The sequence below is a fragment of the Pelodiscus sinensis genome, chromosome 2 (genome assembly GCF_049634645.1).
Source record: "Pelodiscus sinensis isolate JC-2024 chromosome 2, ASM4963464v1, whole genome shotgun sequence".
NCBI classification, from domain to species: Eukaryota; Metazoa; Chordata; order Testudines; family Trionychidae; genus Pelodiscus; species Pelodiscus sinensis.
This window is the reverse complement of record NC_134712.1, coordinates 241,987,996-242,012,675: the sequence shown is the minus strand read 5'-3', so window position 1 is coordinate 242,012,675 and position 24,680 is coordinate 241,987,996. Positions and strand designations below refer to the sequence as shown.

The 24,680-nt window shown below is 45.4% G+C and overlaps 1 protein-coding gene across 2 annotated transcripts in view; it reads right to left on the bottom strand.

Moving 5' to 3' along the window:
• Positions 1 to 1,288: 1,288 nt before the first annotated feature.
• The window catches only part of PAXIP1 (PAX interacting protein 1), a 96,600-nt gene continuing 73,208 nt past the window's right edge, over positions 1,289 to 24,680 (bottom strand). Inside the window, exons 15-21 of one of the 2 annotated variants that reach the window (XM_075922770.1) lie at positions 22,828 to 22,930; positions 21,362 to 21,530; positions 19,701 to 19,801; positions 16,745 to 16,879; positions 16,579 to 16,654; positions 9,281 to 9,340; positions 1,289 to 1,445 (exon numbers count right to left, since the gene is read on the bottom strand). In XM_075922770.1, the coding sequence (XP_075778885.1) occupies positions 1,429 to 1,445; positions 9,281 to 9,340; positions 16,579 to 16,654; positions 16,745 to 16,879; positions 19,701 to 19,801; positions 21,362 to 21,530; positions 22,828 to 22,930 (661 nt within the window). In that variant the 3' untranslated portion in view covers positions 1,289 to 1,428. Of the gene's footprint in view, positions 1,446 to 9,280; positions 9,341 to 16,578; positions 16,670 to 16,744; positions 16,880 to 19,700; positions 19,802 to 21,361; positions 21,531 to 22,827; positions 22,931 to 24,680 lie in introns of those variants that run through there. The other variant, XR_012902118.1, reaches the window with a different exon arrangement.

Below are 24,680 nucleotides of genomic sequence, written 5' to 3'. Positions count from 1 at the left end.
AATTAGCAAAAAGTGTCATGAAAAATTATTAGTAAAATTATGAGCACAAAATTTTACCCAGCTCCAAGATCATTGGTAAATAGACTGTATTGTATGAAATGAGGATAAAAATGCTTAATTCAGCAAAGTACTTAACCATATGCCTCACTTTAAAACATTCCCAGAAGGGAAGCAATAGAGAAAGAAGTCAAGTATCACAAGGAGCTTTTATGTATTCTCTAAAATAATTTTACATCATTTTAAAGAATTACATAAATTAACTAGTGTGATATAAATGGAGTTTTCTATGGACAAACTGAAGATAAGCTTTGCTCAGTTTTTGATATTTACTATCTTGCAAAATCTTCTCTATAAGTGTGTCTAAGAAAGAATATAGAGCCTAATAAAATGTAGATTAAGTTCAAACATTTTTGAGCAATTCACAGAACACACTTCAATGCAAGAGTTACACTAGATTAGACTCAGTGTGCATGGTGCTTCACAATCAAATAGAATGCCCCTCCCTTAAAGTGTTTAACATTCCTGCCTAAGCAAAATGTAGGTCCTTTCAGAGTGGGTTTTTTATCTACATGTTGATCAGAAGTAGGAACCTATACAGATAAATTAGACATAATGGCACGTGCACAGCAAGAACAGTTCACTTTTGATAAAATACAAATTAAAATAATTTGAGAGATTTTAAAAAATATTTATTTCATAAAATTATACAGAAGAAAGTTATTGCAACAGACTTACGAGTGTGTGAGCTGTAGTCACTCTCTCCTCCAAGTGTATAAATGTATTGGAAGGAACACATTTATATATGTTAAAGACTTTCCCTTTAATTTTCTCAGCTTTTATATATTAACATACCCAATATATAAACGTAAAATCTTACACCACTTGGAAAAATGATAAATTTTCTTTTACCAGAAAGCCATATATGCACAACATTAAAAAAAACACCACTAAATTTTAGAATAAAACATTTATAATACATTTATTTAAAACTTGGGCAAATACCAATATAAAAGAAAACAGTGTGTAAGAAATAAAAATAAAGTACAAAACATTTTCAATCTTCAACATCCATAATTTAAGAAGCGGCAAACTCTTTTTATTTTTATTTTTACATACAAATTTTCCTTTAGTTTGGAGTACCATAGTTAAAATGTTTAAAAACTAGCAAACTAATTATATCTAAAATGGGCTTTTTAAAAACAGTAGCATAATATAAAACATAGTAAATTATGTTTCCTCATAATAAAATTACACATCCTAAAAAAGATGCAGTTTATTTTTGCTTTCCTGCTTTGAACTGCTCATCACCCCAAGGAACACAGTTGGAAAACAGCACCCACAGGAAGTATCAGTTACTTTGCACGGCAGCTGGAACAACTAAATGTAATGCTCCAAGGACTCTGAAGCAATAAGGCATTTTACTATCCATCAAGTAAATTTATATGTACGTTTGTTAAGGGAAAACAACTTTGAGAAATCAGTGCAGAATAAACAAACACAAAACATTAACTCAAAGAAATAAAATACTTGCTTTTCTTAAGTGAGTACTAGTGCTATAATACGAATATTAGTTCTATCTTACAGGGTTTACACCAATCTGAACTAAAGAGCTATTTGCCACTGAAAGAAAACAGAAACAGATAGCATTTACATTTTTGCTTAAAATGTTGCTATTGTTACATTCAGAGTAAATCTTTTCTATACTTCAAACAAACCACAAATATTTAGGGTTTCCCTGCATAATCAATTACATCATATTTATGTAGTGCCTTCTTTATTCATCTTTGATACATGATTTCAATTTAGATGTGTAGTTTCAATAATCAGGATAAAATCTAATATTTTAAAATTATTCATTCAGATCACTCCCCAACTCAACTCCTCCAGGGTATGTCTACACTACCACCATAGTTCGAACTAGGGTGGTTAATGTAGGCAACCGAAGTTGCAAATGAAACCCAGGATTTGAATTTCCCGGGCTTCATTTGCATCTTGCCGGGTGCCGCCATTTTTAAATCCCCGCTAGTTCGGACTCCGTAACGGTAGGAAGCCTAATCCGAACTACCTACTCCGTGCTGCGTGTAGCCGCAGGCACGGAGTCCGAACTAGCGGGGATTTAAAAATGGCGGCGCCCGGCAAGATGCAAATGAAGCCCAGGAAATTCAAATCCCAGGTTTCATTTGCAACTTCGGTTGCCTACATTAACCACCCTAGTTCGAACTAGGGTGGTAGTGTAGACATACCCCCACTGGGTTCTCTGCCTCAGGGCAATCCAAATTAATTTGTCAAGTGATGGGAAAAAAGAACGGTTACTTACCTGTAACTGTTCTTCGAGATGTGTTGCTCATGTCCAGTCGAAGTAGGTGTGCACGCCGCGTGCACCACGTCTTCCGGAGCGTTTTCCCTAGCGGTACCTGTAGCGCCGACGGGGCGCCCCCTGGGGTGGCGCCGCCACGGCGGGGCATAAGTACCCCTGCCGGCGCTGCCCCACCTCAGTTCCTTCTTGCCGGACACTCCGACGAAGGGGAGGTAGGGTGGGAGTCGAATGGACATGAGCAACACATCTCAAAGAACAACAGTTACAGGTAAGTAACCATTCTTTTCTTCTTCGAGTGGTTGCTCATGTCCATTCAAAGTAGGTGACTACCAAGCTAACCCCACGGAGGAGGGGTCGGAGCAGTCATACCACCAGAGTCATGAAGAAAGGTGAACAATAAACAGATTTATTTGAACAATCCAACACTGACAAGGCACCAATCAAGAACAAAGACAACCCAATATATAAATTTACATCACAGATTCGAGGACTGCAGAGCCCACCCTTGCATCCTCCCTGGCCTGCTGAGGTAGTGCATAGTGTGTTAAAACGTGTGAAAGGAAGACCAGGTGGCTGCCCTGCAAATTTCTGTGATTGGTACCTGGGCACCAAAGGCTACCGAGGACGCCTGCGCCCTGGTAGAGTGTGCCTTCACCCTGGGTGGTGTTTCACCAGCCAGTTGATAACACTCTGCTATACATTGTACCACCCATCTTGATAACCTTTGCATAGAAATAGGTGAACCTTTCCCCTTATCTCCAAACGCAACGAACAATTGTTGGGATTTACGGAAGGGCTTGGTTTGGTGAATATAGAACGCCAGCGCTCGCTTGGCATCCAGGGAGTGTAGTACGCGCTCCTTAGGGGAGGCATGGGATTTAGGAAAGAACACCGGTAAATAAATCTCCTGGGACAGGTGAAAAGGTGAAACCACCTTCGGGAGGAAGGCCGGGTGAGGCCGTAGCCTTACGTTATCGTGCGAAAAAACAAGGTAGGGCGATTCTATAGTTAGCGCCCTTAGCTCTGATACCCTTCTACCAGACGTAATGGCTACTATGAAAGCAACCTTCAATGAAAGGTGCTTCAATGAACATGTAGCCAATGGCTCGAAAGGAGGGGACATAAGCCTGTGTAGGACCAGGTTGAGGTTCCAGACAGGGTGCGGAGCCCTCACCAAGGGGTACAATTTCTCCAAACCAGTAAGAAACCTTTTAACCACCTGGTTAGAAAAAAGAGAGGCTCCTGCCGTACCAACATGGAAGGCGGAGAGAGATGCCACATGGACTTTGATAGAAGAAAAGGACAGGCCACTAGATCGGAGATGAAAGAGATAGTCGAGAATAGTTGGAATAGGGGCCGAGGACGGGTGTACTCCTCTCCGGGACGCCCAAGACGAGAAGCGCCGCCACTTGGCAGCGTACGACCGTCTAGAAGAGGGCTTCCTGCTGCTAAGGAGCACCATCTTTACTTGTTGGGAACATTCCCTTTCTGGTTGGTTCAACCACGGATAAACCCGGCCATTAGGTGAAGAGACCAGAGATCCGGGTGAACCATTACCCCCCGTCCCAGGGTTGAGTTAGCAGGTCCCGAACTGGAGGGAGTGCTATAGGGTCTTGGGTCAGCATGTCCACCAGGATGGGGAACCAGAACTATCTGGGCCACCTGGGGGCTATGAGGATGATCGAGGACCGAAAAGTTCTCGCTCTGGTCAATACCCTGGAAATTAGGGGAAACGGGGAAAAAGCACAGAGAACGCCCTTTGGCCACGTGGTCGTTAGGGCGTCTCCCCTGGAGAATTTCCCCAGCCCCAGCAGGGAACAGTAGTTGCGTGCCGAGGCGAACAGGTCTACGAGGGGATAGCCCCACCTGTGGAAAACCTGCCTGAGGACAGAGTCCTTGAGTGACCACTCGTGGGCTCCAAAGGATCTGCTCAGTGTGCCTGCTAGCAGGTTTTTGCACCCGGGGAGGTACTCCGCCTGAGGCGTGATATTGTGCGTGACACACAGGTGCCAGAGATGCAGGGCCTCCTTGCAGAGGGGCGGCGAACGTGCCCCACCCTGCTTGTTGAGGTAGAAAACCGCTGCAGTGTTGTCCATAGGTACCAGGATCGAGCGGTGGGAGAGCCTTGGCAGAAAGGCTTCGCAGGCTCTCCTCACCGCCCGTAATTCCCGGATGTTGATGTGCAGGGTCTGTTCGGAAAGGGACCAGAGGCCCCGAGTTCTGTGGCACCCAAGGTGTGCTCCCCATCCCAGGTCGGACGCATCGGTGACCAGCGTCAGTGAGGGGGGATGGGCGTTGAAGGGAACCCCGTTGCGCACCACGGTTTCCTGGGTCCACCAGAGTAGGGAGTTCAGAATGTCCAGGGGCACTGTAATTATGGAGTCCCATAGACCCTTGGATTGGCAGAAGACCTTCGCCAACCACGCCTGCAGAGGTCTCATTCTCATCCTGGCATGGCGCACCGTGTATGTGCATGCTGCCATATGGCCCAGGAGCCTGGAGCAGACCCGAGGTGTCGTGATGGGGGACTGATTTAGCCCTGAGATCAACTCCACTATGGAGAGGAACCTGCTGTGGGGAAGGAACGCTCTTGCCACCTGTGCATCGTGGAGGGCTCCCACAAATTCTATCCTCTGCGAGGGGGTCAGGGATGACTTCTCGACATTTATCATTAGTCCTAACCTTAAGAAGAGAGCTCTTATGAGTGTTTCGTGAGCTTGTACCTGCTTGTACGAGCGACCTCGGATTAGCCAATCGTCGACGTACGGGAACACATGTACTCCTCGATTGCGCAGAAAGGCGGCAACCACAGCCATACATTTTGTAAATACCCCTGGTGCCGTACATAACCCAAAAGGGAGTACTGTAAACTGAAAATGGCAACGGCCCACCATAAACCGGAGGAACCTCCTGTGACTGGGCCTGATTGCCACATGGAAGTAGGCATCCTTTAGGTAGAGAGTCGCGTACCAGTCGCCCAGTTGTAGCACTGGGATGACCGAGGCCAAAGTCACCATTCTGAACTTGTGTTTTACAACCGCCTTGTTTAAGTATTGCAGGTCCAGGATAGGACGAACTTCCCCTTTTGGTTTCGGAACAACAAAGTAACGGGAGTAAAACCCTCTGCCCCGCAAATGCGGAGGCACCCCCTCTATTGCTCCTTTTTCGAGGATCACCGCCACTTCCTGAGACAGGATGTGTTCGTGAGGGGTGTCCCTTACTAAGGACGGAGTAGGGGGTTTTGAAGGCGGTGGGCCCAGGAATGGGATAGAATAGCCCGTATTTACAATGTTCAGGACCCAGACATCTGATGTTATCAGGGCCCATGCCTGGGCAAAACGGGATAGCCGAGCCCCAAACGGGGGGCCAGGGTGGCAGACTGGTACGGGGCTCTCGAACACTGTCAAAACTGGGGCTTGCTCTGATGGGGAGGGCCGTGGGGACCTGCCCGCTGAGGGATCTGACCTAGGGCGACGACGTCGGCCCCTAGCCCCTGAGGGTGTGCAGCCGCCCCGGAACCTCCACCGGAGGCCCAGAAGCGGCGCCTCCAGAAATCCCTATGGGGGACTTGGGGCTGCACTCTACCCTGCTGCCTCTAAGGCAGTTGTCGCCGCTGCGTGGCCGGCATATGTATGCCCAAGGACTTCAGAGTTGACCTAGTGTCCTTTAGGGTATGGAGCCTGGAATCGGTGTGCTCCGAGAACAGAGTCTTCCCTTCAAAGGGCAAATCCTGGATAGTGTGCTGCACATCCGAGGGAATCCCAGAGACGTGGAGCCACGCCCCGCGATGCATAACGACACCACAGTGCCGAGTCCACAGTGTCCAATGCCGCTTGGAGGGCAGTTCGTGTAATGACTTTACCCTCGGAAGCCATAGCCGCAAACTCTTGGCAGTCCTCCAATCGGTCTCTAAATTTTTCGACCGCCTGCCAGGTGTTAAAAGCATACCTGCTCAGCATCGCCTGCTGGTTAGCAATGCGGAGCTGTAGAGCACCTGTAGCGTAGACCTTACGGCCCAACAGGTCCAGCTTCTTAGGCTCCCTTGCCTTTGGGGAAGGCCCGGGCTGGGGAAGCCTTTCTTTCTGGGCCGCAGCCTGCACGACCAAGGATCCCGGGACGAAATAACGCCTCTCTACCCGCTTTTGGGTAGGGGTTAAGGTTGCTGGCATTTGCCACAGGGCATTAGTAATTTTGGAAACAGTTTTATTGAGCGGTAAGGCGAACCGCGTAGGGGCGTCCTCCGTGAGGATGGCCGCCATCGGATCGGTGTCCTCAATTATGGGCTCCACCGGAACACCCAGGTTGGAAGCCATGCGCCGCAGGAGATCCTGGTGTGCCCTGGCATCCATTGATGGCAGACCAGGTGCTGGGTCCGCTAGTGCCTCGCCGGGGGAGGACGACGACGACGACTCCTGAAGCAACACAGGAGCGGTCGTGGTCAACTGCAGGGCTAATTGGACGGCCTGAGCCTCCGGGGGGCCTGTCTCCGGTGCCGGTGGTTGCGGTGCCGCAGGATCATGTTGTGGCACCCGAAGGGGGGAGGAAGGCGCCCTGGACAGGGACACCAACGGATGGGAACGGTGCCCTGAAGCCTCCGACCCCATAGGTGGTGGCGGCTGACCCTGCCACTGATGATAGGCCAGGGGGTCCAAAAAGGCCACTGTGGGTGCAGGGGCCACATCTGCTGGTTGTGGTCCCTCCTGTGTCTGGATCTGGACCTGTGAGTCGAGAATGCTCCCGATGACCCTGACCGTACTGACACCGGGTCCGAATCCAAAGAGTAATCAGACTCTGGCCAAGGCGGAGCTGACGAGGAGTGTGGTGCAAACCTGGCCATCAACTCAGGTTTGCCCGCACGAGCACGGCGAGGATGTGCCGTCTGCGGCACCGGGGAACCCATGCCTGGTGCCGTTGGTAATTGCGGCACCGGGGGACCCAGACCCAGTGCGGCGAATTCTGCCGAGTGCGAAGCAGCCAGCTGTGGCACCGGGGTGCCGAGGCCCGGTGCCGGTTGCGTCGTCAATGGCTGCGGCACCAGGGTACCCAGGCCCGGTGCCGTTTGCGACGCCACTAGCTGCGGCACCGAGGTGCTCAGGCTCGGTGCCGGTTGCAACGCCAGTATTTGTGGCGCCGGCGTGCCTAGGCCCGGTGCCGAGTGCGTCGTGTGGAGATGCGGCACTGGGGTGCCCAGGCCTGGTGCCGGCTGCATTGCCAGTAGCTGTGGCACCGAGGCGCTAATGCTCGGTGTCGGTTGCGATGCCAGGAGTTGCGGCCATATCCGCGGCACCGGGGTGGTCCAGGCCCGGTGCCGTTTGAGACGCCGGCAGATACAGTGCCGGGGTGCCCAGGCCCGGCGCCGATTGCGTTGTCTGGAGTTGCGGTACCGGGGTGCTCAGGCCCGGTGCCGGTTGAGTGGCCAGCAGCTGTGGCACCGAGGTGCTCAGGCTCGGTGCCGGCTGAGTCGTGCCCGACTGAGGCGGCACAGGGGTACCCAGGCCCAGTGCCGGGGTAGACCACAAGGTCGATGCCGGTGCCAGCATGGAGACGGATGCCGACTCCTGGGAGTGACTGGATGCCACATGGCCATGGAGGTACGGCACCGGTACCGCCAAACAGGGCTCTGGCACAGCGGTAAGCAGTGATCTGCCATGACTTGAAGCTCCCTGAGACTGACGACTCGGCGTCGTGAAGAGTGCCGCAGTAGCAGTGGGAACTGACCCCACCGGGGGTGGTCCTGACGCATAAGCCACCTTAGCATGCCAACCTGGGTCATGCAGGGGCGACGACGGTGCCCTCCGAGTCTCCGACGAGGGCGACCTCGACCCGTCCGAGTCGACTGACGACGGCGGGGAGGTCGTGAGACTAATTAGGTCAAATGTGTCCGGCATGGATGGACGATGAGAGGGCAGGCGACCGGGACTAACCAGGCCCCCTCGGTGCCGACGGTGCACCGGAGCGGAAACACGCAACAGTGAACTGCCGCTGCGGTGTCCGGCAGAAACTGGTTTCTTTGATGGAGACCTGCCCCGGGACTTCTTCACCCTCTTAGATGGCAGAGAGTGAGACCGGTGCCGGGACCTCGACATAGATGCCCGAGGCCGGCGTGCTGTGCACCGCGGGCTGGTCCGGCGGCACCGGTTGAAGCGCCGTCTTCATAAGGAGAAGCTTCAAGCAGGAAACCCTTTCTTTTCTCGTACGGGGCTTGAAAGACTTGCAGATTTTGCAGGCAATCGCCAGATGAGCCTCACCCAGACACTTAAGGCAGCTGTCGTGTGGGTCGCCCGTGGGCATAAACTTCCCGCAGTCAGCGCACGCCTTGAAGCCTTGCGGACCTGGCATTCCTTACCCCCAAGGGGGAAGGAGCAAAACCAAAGAACCTAACTACCTAACTACACAAACTATTTACAATGTGAGAAACGGGAACCATTAACTATCTAAGCCTAAGCAGATAGAGAAAGAGACGCTCCAACGACCGTCACGGCGGTAAGAAGGAACTGAGGTGGGGCAGCGCCGGCAGGGGTACTTATGCCCCGCCATGGCGGCGCCACTCCAGGGCGCGCCCCGCCGGCGCTATGAGTACCGCTAGGGAAAACGCTCCGGAAGACGTGGTACACGCGGCGCACACACCTACTTCGAATGGACACGAGCAACCACTCGAAGAAGAACTGCAAGTGTATTTTCTGCAAATCCACCCAAGTCTTTAGACAGGTCCAACTGTACAAATACGGAGGAGAATAGTTATGACAGAGGAGACTACACATATGAGTGTAATGGTGGTGCCTACTTTGACTAGAAAAAAGTCACCGAAGTCATTCCATTTTAAACGGAACCCACATCTCCATAAACCATAGACTAGTCTAGTAACTTCCATTGTCTCCTAGTACATAAATACATTTAGCAAAACTATAGAACTTTCCCAACAATCATTGAAGCACTTCTTGCTTTTCATATAAAAAGGATATGATTCGTAATCCAGTGTTTGAGTAAGTACTCCAGTCAGAACAAATTCCGCGTTATGGACATCTAGAAATATTAAATATATATATAAGTTTAATATGCTTCAAAGGAGCCTTCCTCACTACATCACAAGGAGTAAGGGGGATCAACAGACTTGGAAATGAACACTGAAGCTCTGGAAGAAGGGTATTCTCTGTAGACTGTTTTACTGGGAACATATTTTCTTGACCAGTGTGACACAGCTCAAGTAAACTGACTTGACCTATTTGTTTGGCCACTTGCCTAAAATGGGCCCTAATCCTGCACAAAGTTCTGTTTGAGAAGGACCCCATAAACCACTGAAGTACCAGTGTTCTGTCCACGTAGAGTTCAGTGCAAGATCAACATTTTGGTTAGGAAGAAGTTGTGGGTTTCTCACCCTAAGTAGTAACATTGGTTCTTTGGAAGTACTCTAGGCGTTCCTGCACCCTCTACATCTTGATGGGAGATTTCACAGAGTAGTGTCTCTTCGGTCTGTGCAGGTGCTATTCAGTTTCATGCTCCACACCTGCATACATAGCATACAACTCCAAAGCAGAGGGGAAGGAAGGTGGATAGTGAAGCACCGATAGGGAAACACCTCTCAAAGAACCAGTTACTGCCCTGAATAACCATTTCTTTTTCTTCTTTGAGCAGAGACCCTGTCTGTGCTCCATTCCAAGTGACTTCTTAGCAGCTCCCCTTAAGGAGGAGAGGGCTTCAGTCAAGTCCATATTGAATAAAGTATAACAGAGCCAAACACAGCAGAGATGACATGTAACTGTGGATGAGGGGAACAACATGTGGTGGAGTTGACTGCCCCACATGTTGCCTCTGACCCCAATCAGCAGGTGGTCTACAAAGCTGGCAGTGGGAAGTGCTTGGTCTGCAGCAGCATGGATGGAGAAGTAGCCCCAGGAGGCAAGGGAGAAGGGAGGGAAGGAGTTCAACCTGCAGAGTCACCATGCTGCTTCCTCCCTCCCTGCGCTGCATGGAAGACTGTGAGTGCAGCCACTAGGGGGAGCTGTTGCATCTTTGCTCCTGGGCATTGTGATAATTGGGAGGGGGGGATCACATCACCCTGTTTGACCCCCCTCTCCCCAGTCACCTCTGAAACACAGCTCCAGAAGCAGAGTCAAGAGTTATTGCAGACTGCTCAGAAAGGCATGGCCAGAGGTCAAAGTCACACTGCTACATATTTCAGTAAAGGGAACCTTTTTCAAAAAGGCTGCTGAAATAGAAATAGACCATGCAAAATGAGCATGTATGTTAAGGACAGAGTACAGTGAATTGGGGGCAATGGCTGTGGGCCCCTGCGCTTCCCTCTGTATGTCGTGCAGGGCTCGGTCTCTGGCAATCATAAGGGTCAATCCCATGGGTGTTCTGGGGCTGGTGCACCCCTGGAAAGAAATGGCTGTCCATTGGGTGCTGAGCACCCACCCCCTATCAATGCCTGTCTATCACCCCAGACCTCCTGCTTGCTGGTGGGCCCCATTGATCAGCATCTCCTCCGCCCTTCCCATGCCTACTGCCTGCCCTGGATCAGCTGTTCTGCAATGTCAGGAGGCGCTGAGCGGGGGAGGAGCAAGGGAGCAGAATGTTCACGGGAGGGAGTGGAACTGGGATGGAAGAGATGGAGTGCAGGTGAGGCCTGGGTGGATCCACCCCCAGGCAGATTAGAAAAACAGGCTGATTTGCTCTGGGCCCTGCACTCCCCTAGGGATGGCCCTGTCCAAAGGTGCTTGGAAATTGTGAGACTGATAGTAACAACTAAAACAGCCAGACATCCATTTGAAAAGTCTTTGTTTAGAGGCTGCAGACCTTTCTGATCAGTCTGCAATCAACACAATTTGGGAGGATTTCTGAAAGATCTAGTCCCATCAAGACGAAGGTCAGGGATCTTCTGATTGGTAGAAATTTGGGGAGCAGCTATGTGATTTTATATTTGAAAAATACAGTGAAAGGGGGGTATGTCAGAAGGGCTTCTATTTTTACCAGCCTGGTGGCCTGATGGGATAGCTACCAAGAATGTCATATTCATCAATAAATGGAGGACTGTACATAAGTTATTTAAGAGCCAAGCTGAGGTCACAAATGGAAGAAGGGTTTTTGACTTGTGTTAAGAGATTCTGGACTCTCCTGAGGAATCTCATTGTAATTGGGTAAGCAAGCATGGAATGATCCTCTATTGGGAAGTCAAAGGCTGTGATGGCTGTTAAGTGAACCATAACAGAGCACAGCAACAAGCCCAAGTGTTTTTTTAAAGTTCTAGAATTTATTACAGTATATTTGACAGCAATGAGGTTGCTAGTGGAAAGGTCATGCCAGCAGTGAAATCTTGTCCATTTCTGCAAGCTGCAGCATGCTGACTGCTTCCTGCTGTGTAACCATTTTCTTTTTACTCCCTGTGAACAGGTTGTCTCCAAACATGCGAGCAATCAACTAGCCATGCTTTGAGGAAAAGGACTTAAGAGATTGGGGCAAAGCATCTGCTCACATTCTAAGGATACAAGATAAGGAAAGGTATGGAGAATGATTGATTGGGCCAGCTGTGTAAGATAAGGAAACCATCTCTCTGAGCCAGATCGGAACAATTAGAATGACTCTGCCTTTGTCCTTTTCATCTTGAGCAGAACTTTGGATATTACAGGAGCCAAAGGGAATACATACAACGGACCTAATGACCAGGGAAGGTGAAAGGATTGATAGCTCTGCCTGCCTCTGGAGAGGAACCGAGCACATTTCTTGTTTCATGGCATGGCAAACAGGTTTATCCGAATGGTGTCCCTTGCTAAAATATTTGGTGAAATGCAATGCAATCTATTTCTTACTCATGATCCTGAGGGTACGTCTACACTGCACACTAATTTTGGAATAAGCTATTCTGGAAGAAATACTCCAAAATAGTTTATTTCAAAATAGCACGTTTATACTACAGGTAAGCCTCAAAATTAGTCCAAGGCAGGCTCCCCTAACATGGACGTGCTATCTCAATTTAGAGCCCCAGGAGGCATTGGGAAGCAATTAATTTGAATGGCCCCAAGGAGGAGCTATTTAGAAAAAGCAGCAGTGGAGTATCCACATTACTGCTAATCCAAAATAGCTATTTCAGAATAAGTGTTATTCCTCATGCAATGAGGTTTACAGAAGTCGGAATAAGCCGTCCGTTATTTCAAATTTATTTTGAAATAACAGAATTGCTATGTAGATGCTCACATTGTTATTTTGGAATAACGGCTGTTCTTCTGAAATAACGCTGCAGAGTAGATGCACCCTGAGAGTATTTGCAGTCACAGTCTGAGTACCTGGAAAGAAAATTGCTATGATGGCTAAAACAGAACATGAATGACATGTTGTCCACTGTGACCTCTGTGTTTGACTCAATCAACGGTAGAAATTTGAGACAGGCATATTTGATGCCCTTAGCTCTAGGAAGTTGATGTGAATAGAGCCCTCCCGAGGTGTCCATCTGTCCTGGGCAGGTTGGGTGTCCAGATGTGCTCCTCAACCAAACGGGGATGCATTGATCATAACAACAATTATTGAGGTAAAAGGGACTCCTGTACAGACATTGTGAGTTTCCCTCAAGAAAGGTGAATGTGGAAAATAAAGTGGTTAGCCTGTGTCTACTTGGTGAATAAACAAGTCTTGAGCCACTCTTGAAGGCAATGTATTCTCACACAATGTATTTATGGTCGATAATGGAAGTGCCAGCTCCTATATGTCTCAATATCTGCAGACAGTTCTTGATTGGGGTCTGTGGTCTGATCAGGACGGTGACATGAATTTGTGCACTGGGAGACAGGTTCTTGCTACTATTGAATCAAAATATGCTGCTATGAATTCTAATGCTTGTACAGAGTAGAGATTTTTAAATTTTAATTGTAAGCCCAGCTTGAGGAAGAGATCCAAGGTCTTGCAAAAGCAGTAAGGCATCCAGGGCACTTTAAAGATTAACAAATTTGTTAAGGTGTAAGCTTTCGTGAGATATCATTCACCTCAAGGGAATAACCTTTGAGAAGCCAATCACCTCAGAAAAGAACTCAAGGATTCCATTGCTAGGGAGGTGTGCAGCTATTACTGACGTAACATCTCAAAAAACCCTTCGTCCAGATAAGACACCAAAAGGAAACCCTGTTTCAGAAGTAACCCAGACCAACAGTAAACACAAGAATCTTTTGTGAGACAAGTGAATCACTATATAGAAGTTTAGGGAGGGAGATAGGGGGAAGGAAGAGATGAAGAGATGTTCAATTAAAAGGAGTCCCATGCTCTAATAAATCTGTTTGTCTCTAAGGTGCCATAGGAGTTCTCATTTTTTTATATGGACATATATGTCCTGAAAGTTGAGGATTCAGGCTCAATCCCCTTGGTTTCAGAGATGGAATTATGCAGCAAGTGTCACTATTTTGAAATTTTATGCCTTTACAAACGTGTTGAGTAGCTTTACATCTAGAATGGGTTTCCAACTGTTGTTCTGTTTTGGAACCAGGAAGAATCGGCTTTGCATAAGAACAGGTTTTATAGCATCCAAGAACAGGAAAGAATCTTTCTTCTCTTAGAAGGGACTCACGAGACGTTTCCCTCAAGAGGGATGGGGATGAGGGATTGGCAGGAGGAAGACAAGGGACATGGATGAAGTACTCAGTAGAGATGTTTTTCAAAACCTTCTTACCATTGTTCTAGACTCCCAAGCTTGCTGAAAGTGGTAAAGGCAATCGCTGAAGAAAGGAACACAAATTAATCGTTGCAGTTGGTATGAATGGTGATGGTAGCTGAGAAGCTTGATCACCTGTCAAAAATCGGTGTTTCAAGGTGGAAGGGTGAGAGGTCAAAAGGTTGGGAAGAGGATAGGTCCATCAATGGCTATAGGCCAGGATGCTTGGGATAGTGCTCCTAGCCTCTGCTTACCAGAAGCTGGGAATGGGTGACAGCTTGATTATCTATTGTGTTCATTCCCTCTCAGACACCTGGCATTGGCCACTGTCAGAAGATAGGATACCAGGCTAGATGGACCTTCGATCTGACCCAGTATGGACGTTCTTTTGTAATTTTCTCTTCTGGAACCTCTGTCTTTTTTGTTAATGTTCATATGCTCTCTGGGAGTTTGAGAATTTGGCAGAGCGGGATCTTTGCACTGTGTGGGACTTAACTTAACTTTCTCTTGTGGGTAGGTGTATAAATCCAAAGAGAACACAAAAGAGCCCTAGAGTCATTTGACATGTGCAGAGATTTGTCTGTGTTGTCAGCGACAAAAGGGAGGTCTTTGACCATATTCTGGAAATCCTGACAGCTGCAGTCAGGAGGCCTCCTCTAAACTATCACTGTAGAAACTGAATAAGCATCACTGACAGAAATGTGCAGAAACGTTATGTGAAAAGCTGGACTTCTGCAATAATTGCTTAGAACTGCTCTCTGATAGAGGCTTAATAAAGGAATTCAGCTTAGTATAATTTATGTGGTTGTACTTCACCATAAATTGTTGGCAATTCTGAAATATGAAGTAGATGAACAAACAAGATTCTCTACTGCACAAGTTGAGATGCTTATGATCTCTATCGTACAGTATATATTTAGCGTGTTACTGCTTTCCATGTATGTTGACCACTAGGAAGTTAGGAGAGGGATAAAAAAAAATCTGAATCCACATAGGGAACATAGTATTTCTTGTCTGTTCTCTTGCACATGGGTGGAATTCTACCTGGGGTGTGCCAGATAACCAATGCAGAGTTCAAAAGGGCCTCCTTAACAGGCAAGGCGATGAAGGTAAGGTGATGCAGGCAGATAAAGTCATATGAAGAATATCAAGCAGCTTACGATATGATTCTTTATCTCTTGAAGAGGGATTCTCCAAGAATCCACAATTCCCTTGATAAGGTCCTGGAACTGCTCAAACCTGTCAGCTAGGAATGATGGAGGTTGCGTAACAGCTTCTTCTGGGAATTAGGAAAAAAATCTGGTTGGTGGAAAGACCTCTTCATCAGCCCTAGCTTCCTGTTCCTCAAAGGTTTATTCCTGAGGTTCGGGTCTTTCAGAGAGAAGGTGATGAAGGCTGCCTGGCTCTAAGAAAAGTACTTAAGGCCTTAGATTATTGCTGATAGTAGGTGCTGCGGGTGGGGCCAATGCCGTGAGCCAGAGCAATGTCTTGCCTCTGCTGGTAATGAATGATGCCATGGAGACCTCTGAGGGTGAAGAATCATTGGTTCACCTCAAGACAATGTGCACATTGTGGCTCTGGAGGCTTATCGTGGAAGACTGTGCGCTGTGGTACCATCTTGGTGATTAATTCCCTCATGGCCTCAAAAATGGCTGAGGTGCACAGCATCTCCTCAACAATCTGGATGAGGTATTCCAATGACAATGGACTCAATGGTCTGCTTTTTTAGGCCAAACTCGATGGTGCTGGCTCCCGAGATTTTGATGATGACGCCACTCTGTCGTCCCACAGGAAAAAAAACTGTTAATATATATAGAGAGATAAGAGCTATGGGGTCACAGTTGAGATAAGAATCAAATGACTGCTAAGGCTCTGTCCAAAGACTGCTTGCCTACAGAATGCTATATAACCACAGTGTGAAGCATGAGACTAAGTAACTTGCATGCACAGGCCTAATGGACATTTATGTGAAATCTCCAATTAAAAGCACAAACGGAGTAAGCACACCTAGAAAAAAGCACCCATAAGGATACTACTTGAAGAAATATTGTTGATTATTCTGCTATGGAGACAGAGACAAGGTCAAAATCACATTTCCATCTGAAAATGCTGTACTTATTATTTAAATTAAAATGATTTTAGTAGATACACAAAGGTCAGAAAATAAACCTAAAACTTAGAAAGATATGTAGTTTGTGTATTTATTACTTCCTGTCCTATGAATTCGTATGGTGACATCACTCATGCACAAATGAATGGAAAAAGACTAATATGCAGTCTTGTTGGTCCTGGAAGAACATACTACAACAGCAGAGCTGAAACTGAAAGGCAGCAGAAAATTTGCACATAGGTATGGCAGGAAGGATACGGTAAGGGCCTGATCTACATGTTTAGAGTAATGCATCTGCTCAAAGCACCATTCTGAACATCCGAAAGTGATCAAAAAAGCACTATATATGTCATTTTAAAACTAAGAACATACTTAAAAAAGGTGCTTCGCCACATTTGATTTTGTTAAAAATAAGTAGACAGTATTATTTTAATTTATCAGGTTTGTTCATTTATACAATGAAAAATAAATACAGTAAACATATTATGAATTAGAATTCTATTAGCAGTTTAAACGTACCTATGCCTCTGGCAAAATATTCTCGACATAAGTGAAGATCGTTTTCACAGGATATCAAGATTATCGCTGACAAATTCTAAGTAAAATAAAACTAAATATGAGTTCAAATAAGAGAACAGTATATTTTATACAGAATGTTTAGAAAGCCAAGTGATGCTGTACTCACTTTGTTTTGTTTGTGTTCCATAAGTTTTCGAAAAGAAGGTTGTTTGGATAATACTTTTCCTCCTGCACATTCCACAATTGCCTTCATAGTAGAAAGACTAGGACAAATTCCAGGAGTAATGTAAAAATATTTACCCTAAAAACAAACAATTATTAAAAAAAAATATTACATTTTATTTTCATATGTATATGTAAGAGGAAAGTGTAGACTAAACCTTTTGATCTTTCTGCATCTAAATGTGTATAGAGCTCACATCCAGTATATCACAAGGGTCATTTAATAGATTACGAAGGAGATCTTCAATTGGAGTAAATTGTCATAACTCCACTTAAAGCTATGACTTTACATTAGCTGAAGATCTGCTATTTACCTCAAATCTTTGTGACACTCACAAGAACAACCATAAAGTCTTCAAATGATTACTATTTTCTTAATGAACATTAAACAGTAATTAGGTAAGACTGCAAAAAGAATCAACCTTATTTCAAATGTGCAGTTGTCCAATGGCTTGAAAAAGACTTCTGCAAAGAAAAGGGGAGTCTCATTGTCTGATTAATAACTACTAAATAATATCTGTCTTCCAACAAAACTACAACTAGCGTTCTGGGCCTGCTTGAGACTCGTAATACAGGTGATTATATAACGTGTCTTTTTATCTGTTTTACTAGTTAAAGGGAAAATGTATTCTTGCCACCTGAACTGGTAAAAAGATTCTATTTTAACTTCTTTGATCTTCCAACCAACTTTACTTCTGAATTTCTGACTGAAGTATGCCAGGTGCAAAAGTTTTTATGCTTGATTCCCAATGAGTTATTTTGACATGCCTAAAGTTACAGATTAAAAAAAAAACCTAAGTAAATTGGTCTCTGTTAAAACACTTCCATGCCAAATCTAAAATTATTTTTATAGTGCACAATCCTGGGGCAAAAAGTCATTTTTTAAACGAGATATGTCTATGTCTCATTATGTATTGCTCTCAGGCCAAAGGTGAATAGTTGTCTTATTCAGTGTGAAAACAGAGCACAGAAGACCAAAGGAAATAATTTTTCTTTACATATAAGAGGAGGTTACTCACCTTTAGCAGTAACTGACATTCTTTGGGATAAGCGTCCCTTGGGGTGCTCCCCAGGAGGAAGTGCTTCCTGGTTGGTGTTGGCGTATGCCAGTGCCACAGACCAGATTTTTCATAGCAGTGGACAAGAAGGAACTGATGGTAAGAAGGAACTGAGGGGAAGGTAGCTGAGCATAAGTGGTTATGCCCAGTGATGCCTGTACACCTCCGACACCATACGTGTGGACCCCATGCACTGCTGTGAAGAATCCGGTCTGCGGCACGGGGACGCACCGACACCTCTAGGGACATCTCTCTCTTGAAGCAAACCAAAAGTGATGTAGATGTATTGTATTCCAATAGCAATATTATTTGACATAGGATTTTAGTAATTTCCAAGTTATTTCACTGTAAGTTTTGCATGAACTATTTAGAAATCTACACATACACATATTGTTAGAAGAATCATATTGTGCTCTTAAGAGGAGTCTGAAAGTGAAGAGATTGAGAAATTGAAATTAGGGATGTAAAATATCGGTTAATTGAATAGTCGAGTAACCTCATGAAATTTTATTGGTTAGTCGACTATTCTATAGTCCCCGGGGGCGGGACTAGCAGCCAGTGTATCAGAGGCAGCAGCGTGGGGTGTCAGGTGAGACCTGGTCCGTGAGGGGAGACATTTAAAAAACCAGCTCCCCTCATGGACCAGATGCCTGTCGACCTTTACTGCTGCTTCTGAGAAAGAGGCAGCAGCACGGGGTGGCAGCAGTCCCTGTTTAGGGGGAGTGTGAGCTCCCGGACCCGGTGCAAGCCAGAACTGAGCTGGGCTGCCTGCTCGCTTGGCTCTTAATACATTTGAAATGCAGAGCCACAGCAGGGGTAGGTCCTGGACCCCTTACAAGCTAGGAGTGAGAAATTTACTGGCAGGGAGAGTGGGAGAGGGAAATGCATGTAGTCTATAGCATTAACCTATAAGCTTTTGCTTATAGGTTAATGCCCTATACTATTACATCCCTAATTGAAATTAGCTTGCATGTTTTCTATTGAGAAGCCAAACTGCTTTAAAATATTCAGAAATTTCATTAAAACCTTGACTCTAAGTGTATATCTAGTCTACATGCCTCTGCTGACCGAGGCATGTCAATTAGACATACTGACAGAGTCAATGAAGCGAGGATTTAAATATCCCCGCTTTGTTAGAATAAAAATGGCCGCCACGTTGTGCCGGCTCAGCTGTTTGTCGGCACGAAGCGGCAGTCAAGACAGGGATCGGTCGGCAAGGAAAGCCTTTGTCAACTGATCCTTTATGCCTCATGCAACGAGGTTTACAGGATCAGTCGGCAAAGGCTTTCCTTGCCAACCGATCCCCATCTTAACTGCCGCTTTGTGCCAACAAACAGCTAAGCTGGCTCAACGCAGTGGCCATTTTTATTCTAACGAAGCGGGGGATATTTAAATCCCCGCTTCATTGACTATGTCAGTATGTCTAATGTACATGCTTCGGTCGGCAGAGGCATGTAGTCTAGATATACCCCAAGTGAAACTAAGCGAACAACCAAAATGTCACATTTCTATTAACATTGTGCTGAAAGCATATATGTAAGATTGTTTCTCATAAAAATGTGTGTATAAATTTCAGCTAATAGCAATAAAGCACTCTAAATCATTCTTTCATTTGGGTTTCATCACCCTAACTTTTTAGCCTTTTGCGTTTCTCTGCTTTCTTACATATGTGTATGCCTATAAGAAAAGCAGTCTTATTACATAAACGGTTGGGAAAAGCATTGATAATTGTCATAAACATACACTTGAAATTGATTAAATAAGTGACAAAGCATATTTTGTCTTTTATTGTAACAATTAGAGAAAAAACTTTATTTTTACACGTTATTAAAAAGTGCATACCTTAAAAAGTGGAGCCACTTGTGCTCGCTTTAGAGACTCCTCTAAACTAAAGCAGAAAAGCACCTCAGCTTCTGCATCTCGGAGCATGAAGTTCTGCTCATCTAGAAAAGAAAATACACCTATTACAAATGTGACAAAGGAAGAACAGATGTCAACATAACCCTTTACCCAGATTCAAACCTTATTTCAAACTATTATAAAAAACAAATGAAAAAAATTATTAAACTTCCTTTGATATGATATGAGTATAATCCCACTGTTTTTTATTTAAGTCAAGCTACTAAAAGTGTTGTTGGTTTATTCCCTTCAGTGCCTCTCACATTGGCCACTATCACTAAGTAGACCTTTGGATTGACCCAATATAGCCATTCTTACTTTTTTTTTTTAATGTGTTATATATAAATATATAAATACATTTAATAGGTTCCAATACAGTGACAGTCCTACATTTGTACAGCCATGACTTGAATGCACTTTTATCCACAAATGCATTGGACTCAAACTTTCATCTTTACTTCAGAAAAATTCCTGTCAAGAACACCTTGTAATTTACTTAAATTAAAAGGGGTGGATCAACATTAGTTATTTTTTCTTTGACTACATTACAGTCATGCTTACCAATATAATGCATAAAAATGTGCATTTTTGGTTTTGATCACTCCCCTCCCGCAAAATCCTTCCAAAATAAACGTGGACACCTAAAAAGCAGCACACATGGTTGACGCACTAGTTAAAATTCCTGTTGACTATCCCGAGAACAGAAATAAAGAAAAGAGATGGTGGCTTACAAAAACTTTAAGCAATCAATGTTAGTGCCTGCTGTGCTATTTGATAATTCAGAAAGTTTTTAAAAAAATGGAATAATGTTAAAAGTTAAGAAAAAAGGAACAACTTTTCTTTCCTTTGGGTGAAGTAATTGGTATTCAATCAAGTGGAGAGTTAGATGCAGAGGGCTTTAATTGAAAGAGAAAAAGGTAATAGAAAACCAAAGTGAATTTTGCTACTATTATAGTTTTACACTGATAGCAGAATCTTATTTAACTATAAAATATTTTAAAATATTTAAACATTTTGTCAGTTCTAAAATGCAGAAAAGACTGCTAAAGCTTAGCTGCCAACTTTATGGAGCAGCGACTGGCAACTTAGGCCAATGAATGGGGCCGCATGAATGGCCCTCAATCTCAGTGGGCTGCAAAATTGTTGTAAACAAGATAGTCTCCCAGGATCGGGTAGTTTTGCTAACTGAGCTTCCATACCTAGAATTTGAGGTGTGCTGATGGAAACATAGCAGTACTTTGATTGGATGCAGAGGGAGCACGTGGTTCTCACAGCCAATGCTGTGTGCAATCAGGATGCACCTCACATGGCACTTTAGTAATATCGTCAGGATAAAAACTATGCAGATGGAAATCAGCAGAATCTGACAACCCTGAATGTGGGCAATGGTAAACAAAATGTCTCATGGGTCACACGTTTCCCACCACTGATGTGAATTGTGTGAAGTTTTACCTACAATTTATTTAGACAATAACTGAGTACTTATATCACATCCCAAAATAGCGGTCTAGAAAAAGTCACCCGCCACCAAAGGTTTTGTTCAAATATAATTATCGTTTTGTCATTTTATCTATACTGAATGAGTGATTCTAGCATTCACTTACCAACAAATTTCTGGCATTTGAAACACTCTTCTAACCATTCTGGAGTTACTATGTGTTTGACTACTGAAATTGCTGTCAGGAACTTTACAGTCCGGGTCACTTTGCTGGCAATCAGATGTGTGCACTTCTGTGCAGATTCTGCTACTTCGCCCCCAAGTATGTACAGTTTCTGAAAATTAGAATAATAGAAATGTAGGGCTCAAAGGGATCTTCAGAAGTCATCTAGTCCAGTCCTCTGTGCTGAGGCAGGGCCAAGTAAAGCTAGATCATCCCTTACAGGTATTTATCTAACCCAGGGTTTCCCAACCTATGGGTCGCCATTACTTGGCGACCCTTTTGAAATGTGTCTCCCCAAGTGGCTCTGTCCCCTCTCCCCCCATTTTTGAATTGCCTTGGATCACCAAGTTTTCCTGAATTATCAAAATGGGTCCCCATCCGGAAAAGGCTGGGAACCACTTAACCTGTTCTTAAAAACCTCCAATGAGGGGGATTTCACAGCCACTCTCAGAAGACTATTCCAGGGCTTAACTATCCTTAGACTTTGAAAATGCTTCCTACTATCTAACTTATATCTCCTTTGCTGCAGATTAAGCCCATTAGTTCTTGTCCTAACTTCAGTGTAGATGCAGAACAACTGACCTCTTTGGAACATCTCTTAATATATTTGAAGAAAATTAGGACCACTCCCTCTTTTCCCAGCCAAGCCTTCTTTTCTTAAGACTAAACACACCAATTGCTTTTTAGTGATAGTCTGGTGTAGCTGAAACAAAAAACAGGACTATGTAGCACTTTAAAGACTAACAAGATGGTTTATTAGGTGATGAGCTTTCGTGGGCCAGACCCACTTCCTCAGATCAAATAGTGGAAGAAAATTGTCACAACCATATATACCAAAGGATACAATTAAAAAAATTAACACACATGAAAAGGACAAATCAAATTTCAGAACAGAAGGGGAATGGGGGGGGGGAGGTAAATGTCTGTGAGCTAATGATATTAGAGGTGATAATTGGGGAAGCTATCTTTGTAATGGGCTGGCCCACGAAAGCTCATCGCCTAATAAACCATATTGTTAGTCTTTAAAGTGCTACATAGTCCTGTTTTTTGTTTCAATTGCTTTTTAACTTTGTTCATGTCAGATGTTCTACTCTTTTTATCATTTCCACAGTTGGCCTCAATTAAAAAAGCAAATTCAGAACTGAATACTCATTTGAGATTCATCAAACATATTCCTATATCTATTAGAACTGATTGGAAATCTAAATTTCCATCAAACAGCAAATTACATATTTTAAAATTGAAATTTCTTGCGGAAGAAAATTTTTTAAAAACTGATTTGGAATATAAAAATATAACTAGCAAATAAAACTCAATTCACCAAATTAAACTTGATGTATTAGGGAAAATAATCGAATGTTGCTAAATGTTCCAACATACTTTGCCTAAGTGACAAATATGAAAGTCACCTTGATATACTGCTGGACTTGTGTAGGCTCAAATCCCGTGAAGAGCACCAATGGGGTCAATTCTGGCGAAAGCTTCTTAGTAGGTGGTGGTATGTCCTCAATTCTACAAAATAAAAACATATTGGACATCATGAAGACTGGGACCAACCAGTGATTATTTTAAAATCACTGAAGCACAATCTTGCAAACTTTTACTCATACAAGTAAAGATTTGCAGGATTGGTGGCTTTTTGATAAGAGGTTGCCAACATGAGAACAAGACGTATTTAAGTTGGTACAAGGCACAGAGGGTATGTCTACACTACAGCACTAATTCGAACTAACTTAATTCGAATTAGTTAATTTGAACTAAGCTAATTCGAACTAGTGCATCTAGAACTTAAAACTAGTTCGAATTAGCATTTTGCTAATTCGAATTAGCATGTCCACACTGAGTGGACCCTGAACCGGGGTTAAGGATGGCCAGAAGCAGTGCCGGCAGGGCATCAGATTAGGACTTAGAGCGTGGAGCTGCTGTCTCAGGCTAGCCGAGGGCTGTGCTTAAAGGGACCCAACACCCACCCCGGACAGACAGTTCTCAGGGGTTCCCCGCTCGCTTGTCTAATTCGATGAGGGACAACAAAGCATCCTGGCTTGGAGTGCCCTGAATGCCCACACTCGGCACATCACAGCACTCGGCCATCAGCCCGGCTGCACTTGCTGCAGGCTGCCATCCGGGGGGAGGGGTCAATCGTGGGGCTGTCAGGAGAGCTTCCACCCCGAGGAGCCCGCAGAGCCAGCCCATTCCTCCCTCACCTCCTTCCACTTACCCCTCTCTAGCCCCCCTACCTGATGTACAAAATAAAGGACACGTGTATTCAAAAATAGAAACTCTCTTTATTGAACAAAACTCAGGGAGACTGGGAAAAGGAGGTGGGAGAGGGGAAGAGAAAGGGTAGGAGAAGGGAGGGCAACTAAAATGATCAGGGGTTTGGAACAGGTCCCATATGAAGAGAGGCTAAAGAGACTGGGACTTCTCAGCTTAGAAAAGAAGAGACGGAGGGGGGATATGATAGAGGTCTATAAAAGCATGAGTGGTGTGGAGAGGGTGCATAATGAAAAGTTCTTCATTAGTTCCCATAATAGAAGGACTAGAGGACACCAAATGAAATGAATGGGTAGCAGGCTTCAAACTAACAACAGAAAGTTCTTCTTCACAAAGCAAATAATCAACCTGTGGAACTCCTTGCTGCAGGAGGCTACAACTAGAACAGAGTTTAAAGAGAAGTGAGATAAAGTCATGGGTCCATGGAGTGGTATTAGCCAGGGGGTAGAAATGGTGTCCCTGGCCTCTGTTTGTGGAAGGCTGGAGATGGATGGCACGAGACAAATGGCTTGGTCATTGTCTTTGGTCCATCCCCTCCAGGATACCTAGTGTTGGCCGCTGTCGGCAGACAGGCTACTGGGCTAGATGGACCTTTGGTCTGACCCAGTACAGCCATTCTAAGCTCAGGGCTCAGGGGTCTCAGTGGACCACCCTGATTTTCATGCAAACCTGCTCCTGGGTGACCAGGCTGGCAGCTATCCTGCCCTAGACGGCCACTTTTCTGTGCCTAGTGTGGAGGTCGTGGATGAGGTCCACGATGCCTGCACTAGACCAGGCGGGCGCCCGCCTCTTGCAGACCTGGGCAGGCTCCCGGGAGCCGCCAGCCTGGTCCTGGGAAGAGGCGCAGGGCTGGGTGGCAGTGGGTGGCTGGCTCGAGCCGTGCCAGGTGCAGGGTCTGCTGGCTGGGTGCTAGCAGGCTTGCACCTGGCACGGGCACTGTAGCCAGACCATGCCCCTTTAAGGGCTCCGGGGCCGGGAAGGGGGCAGA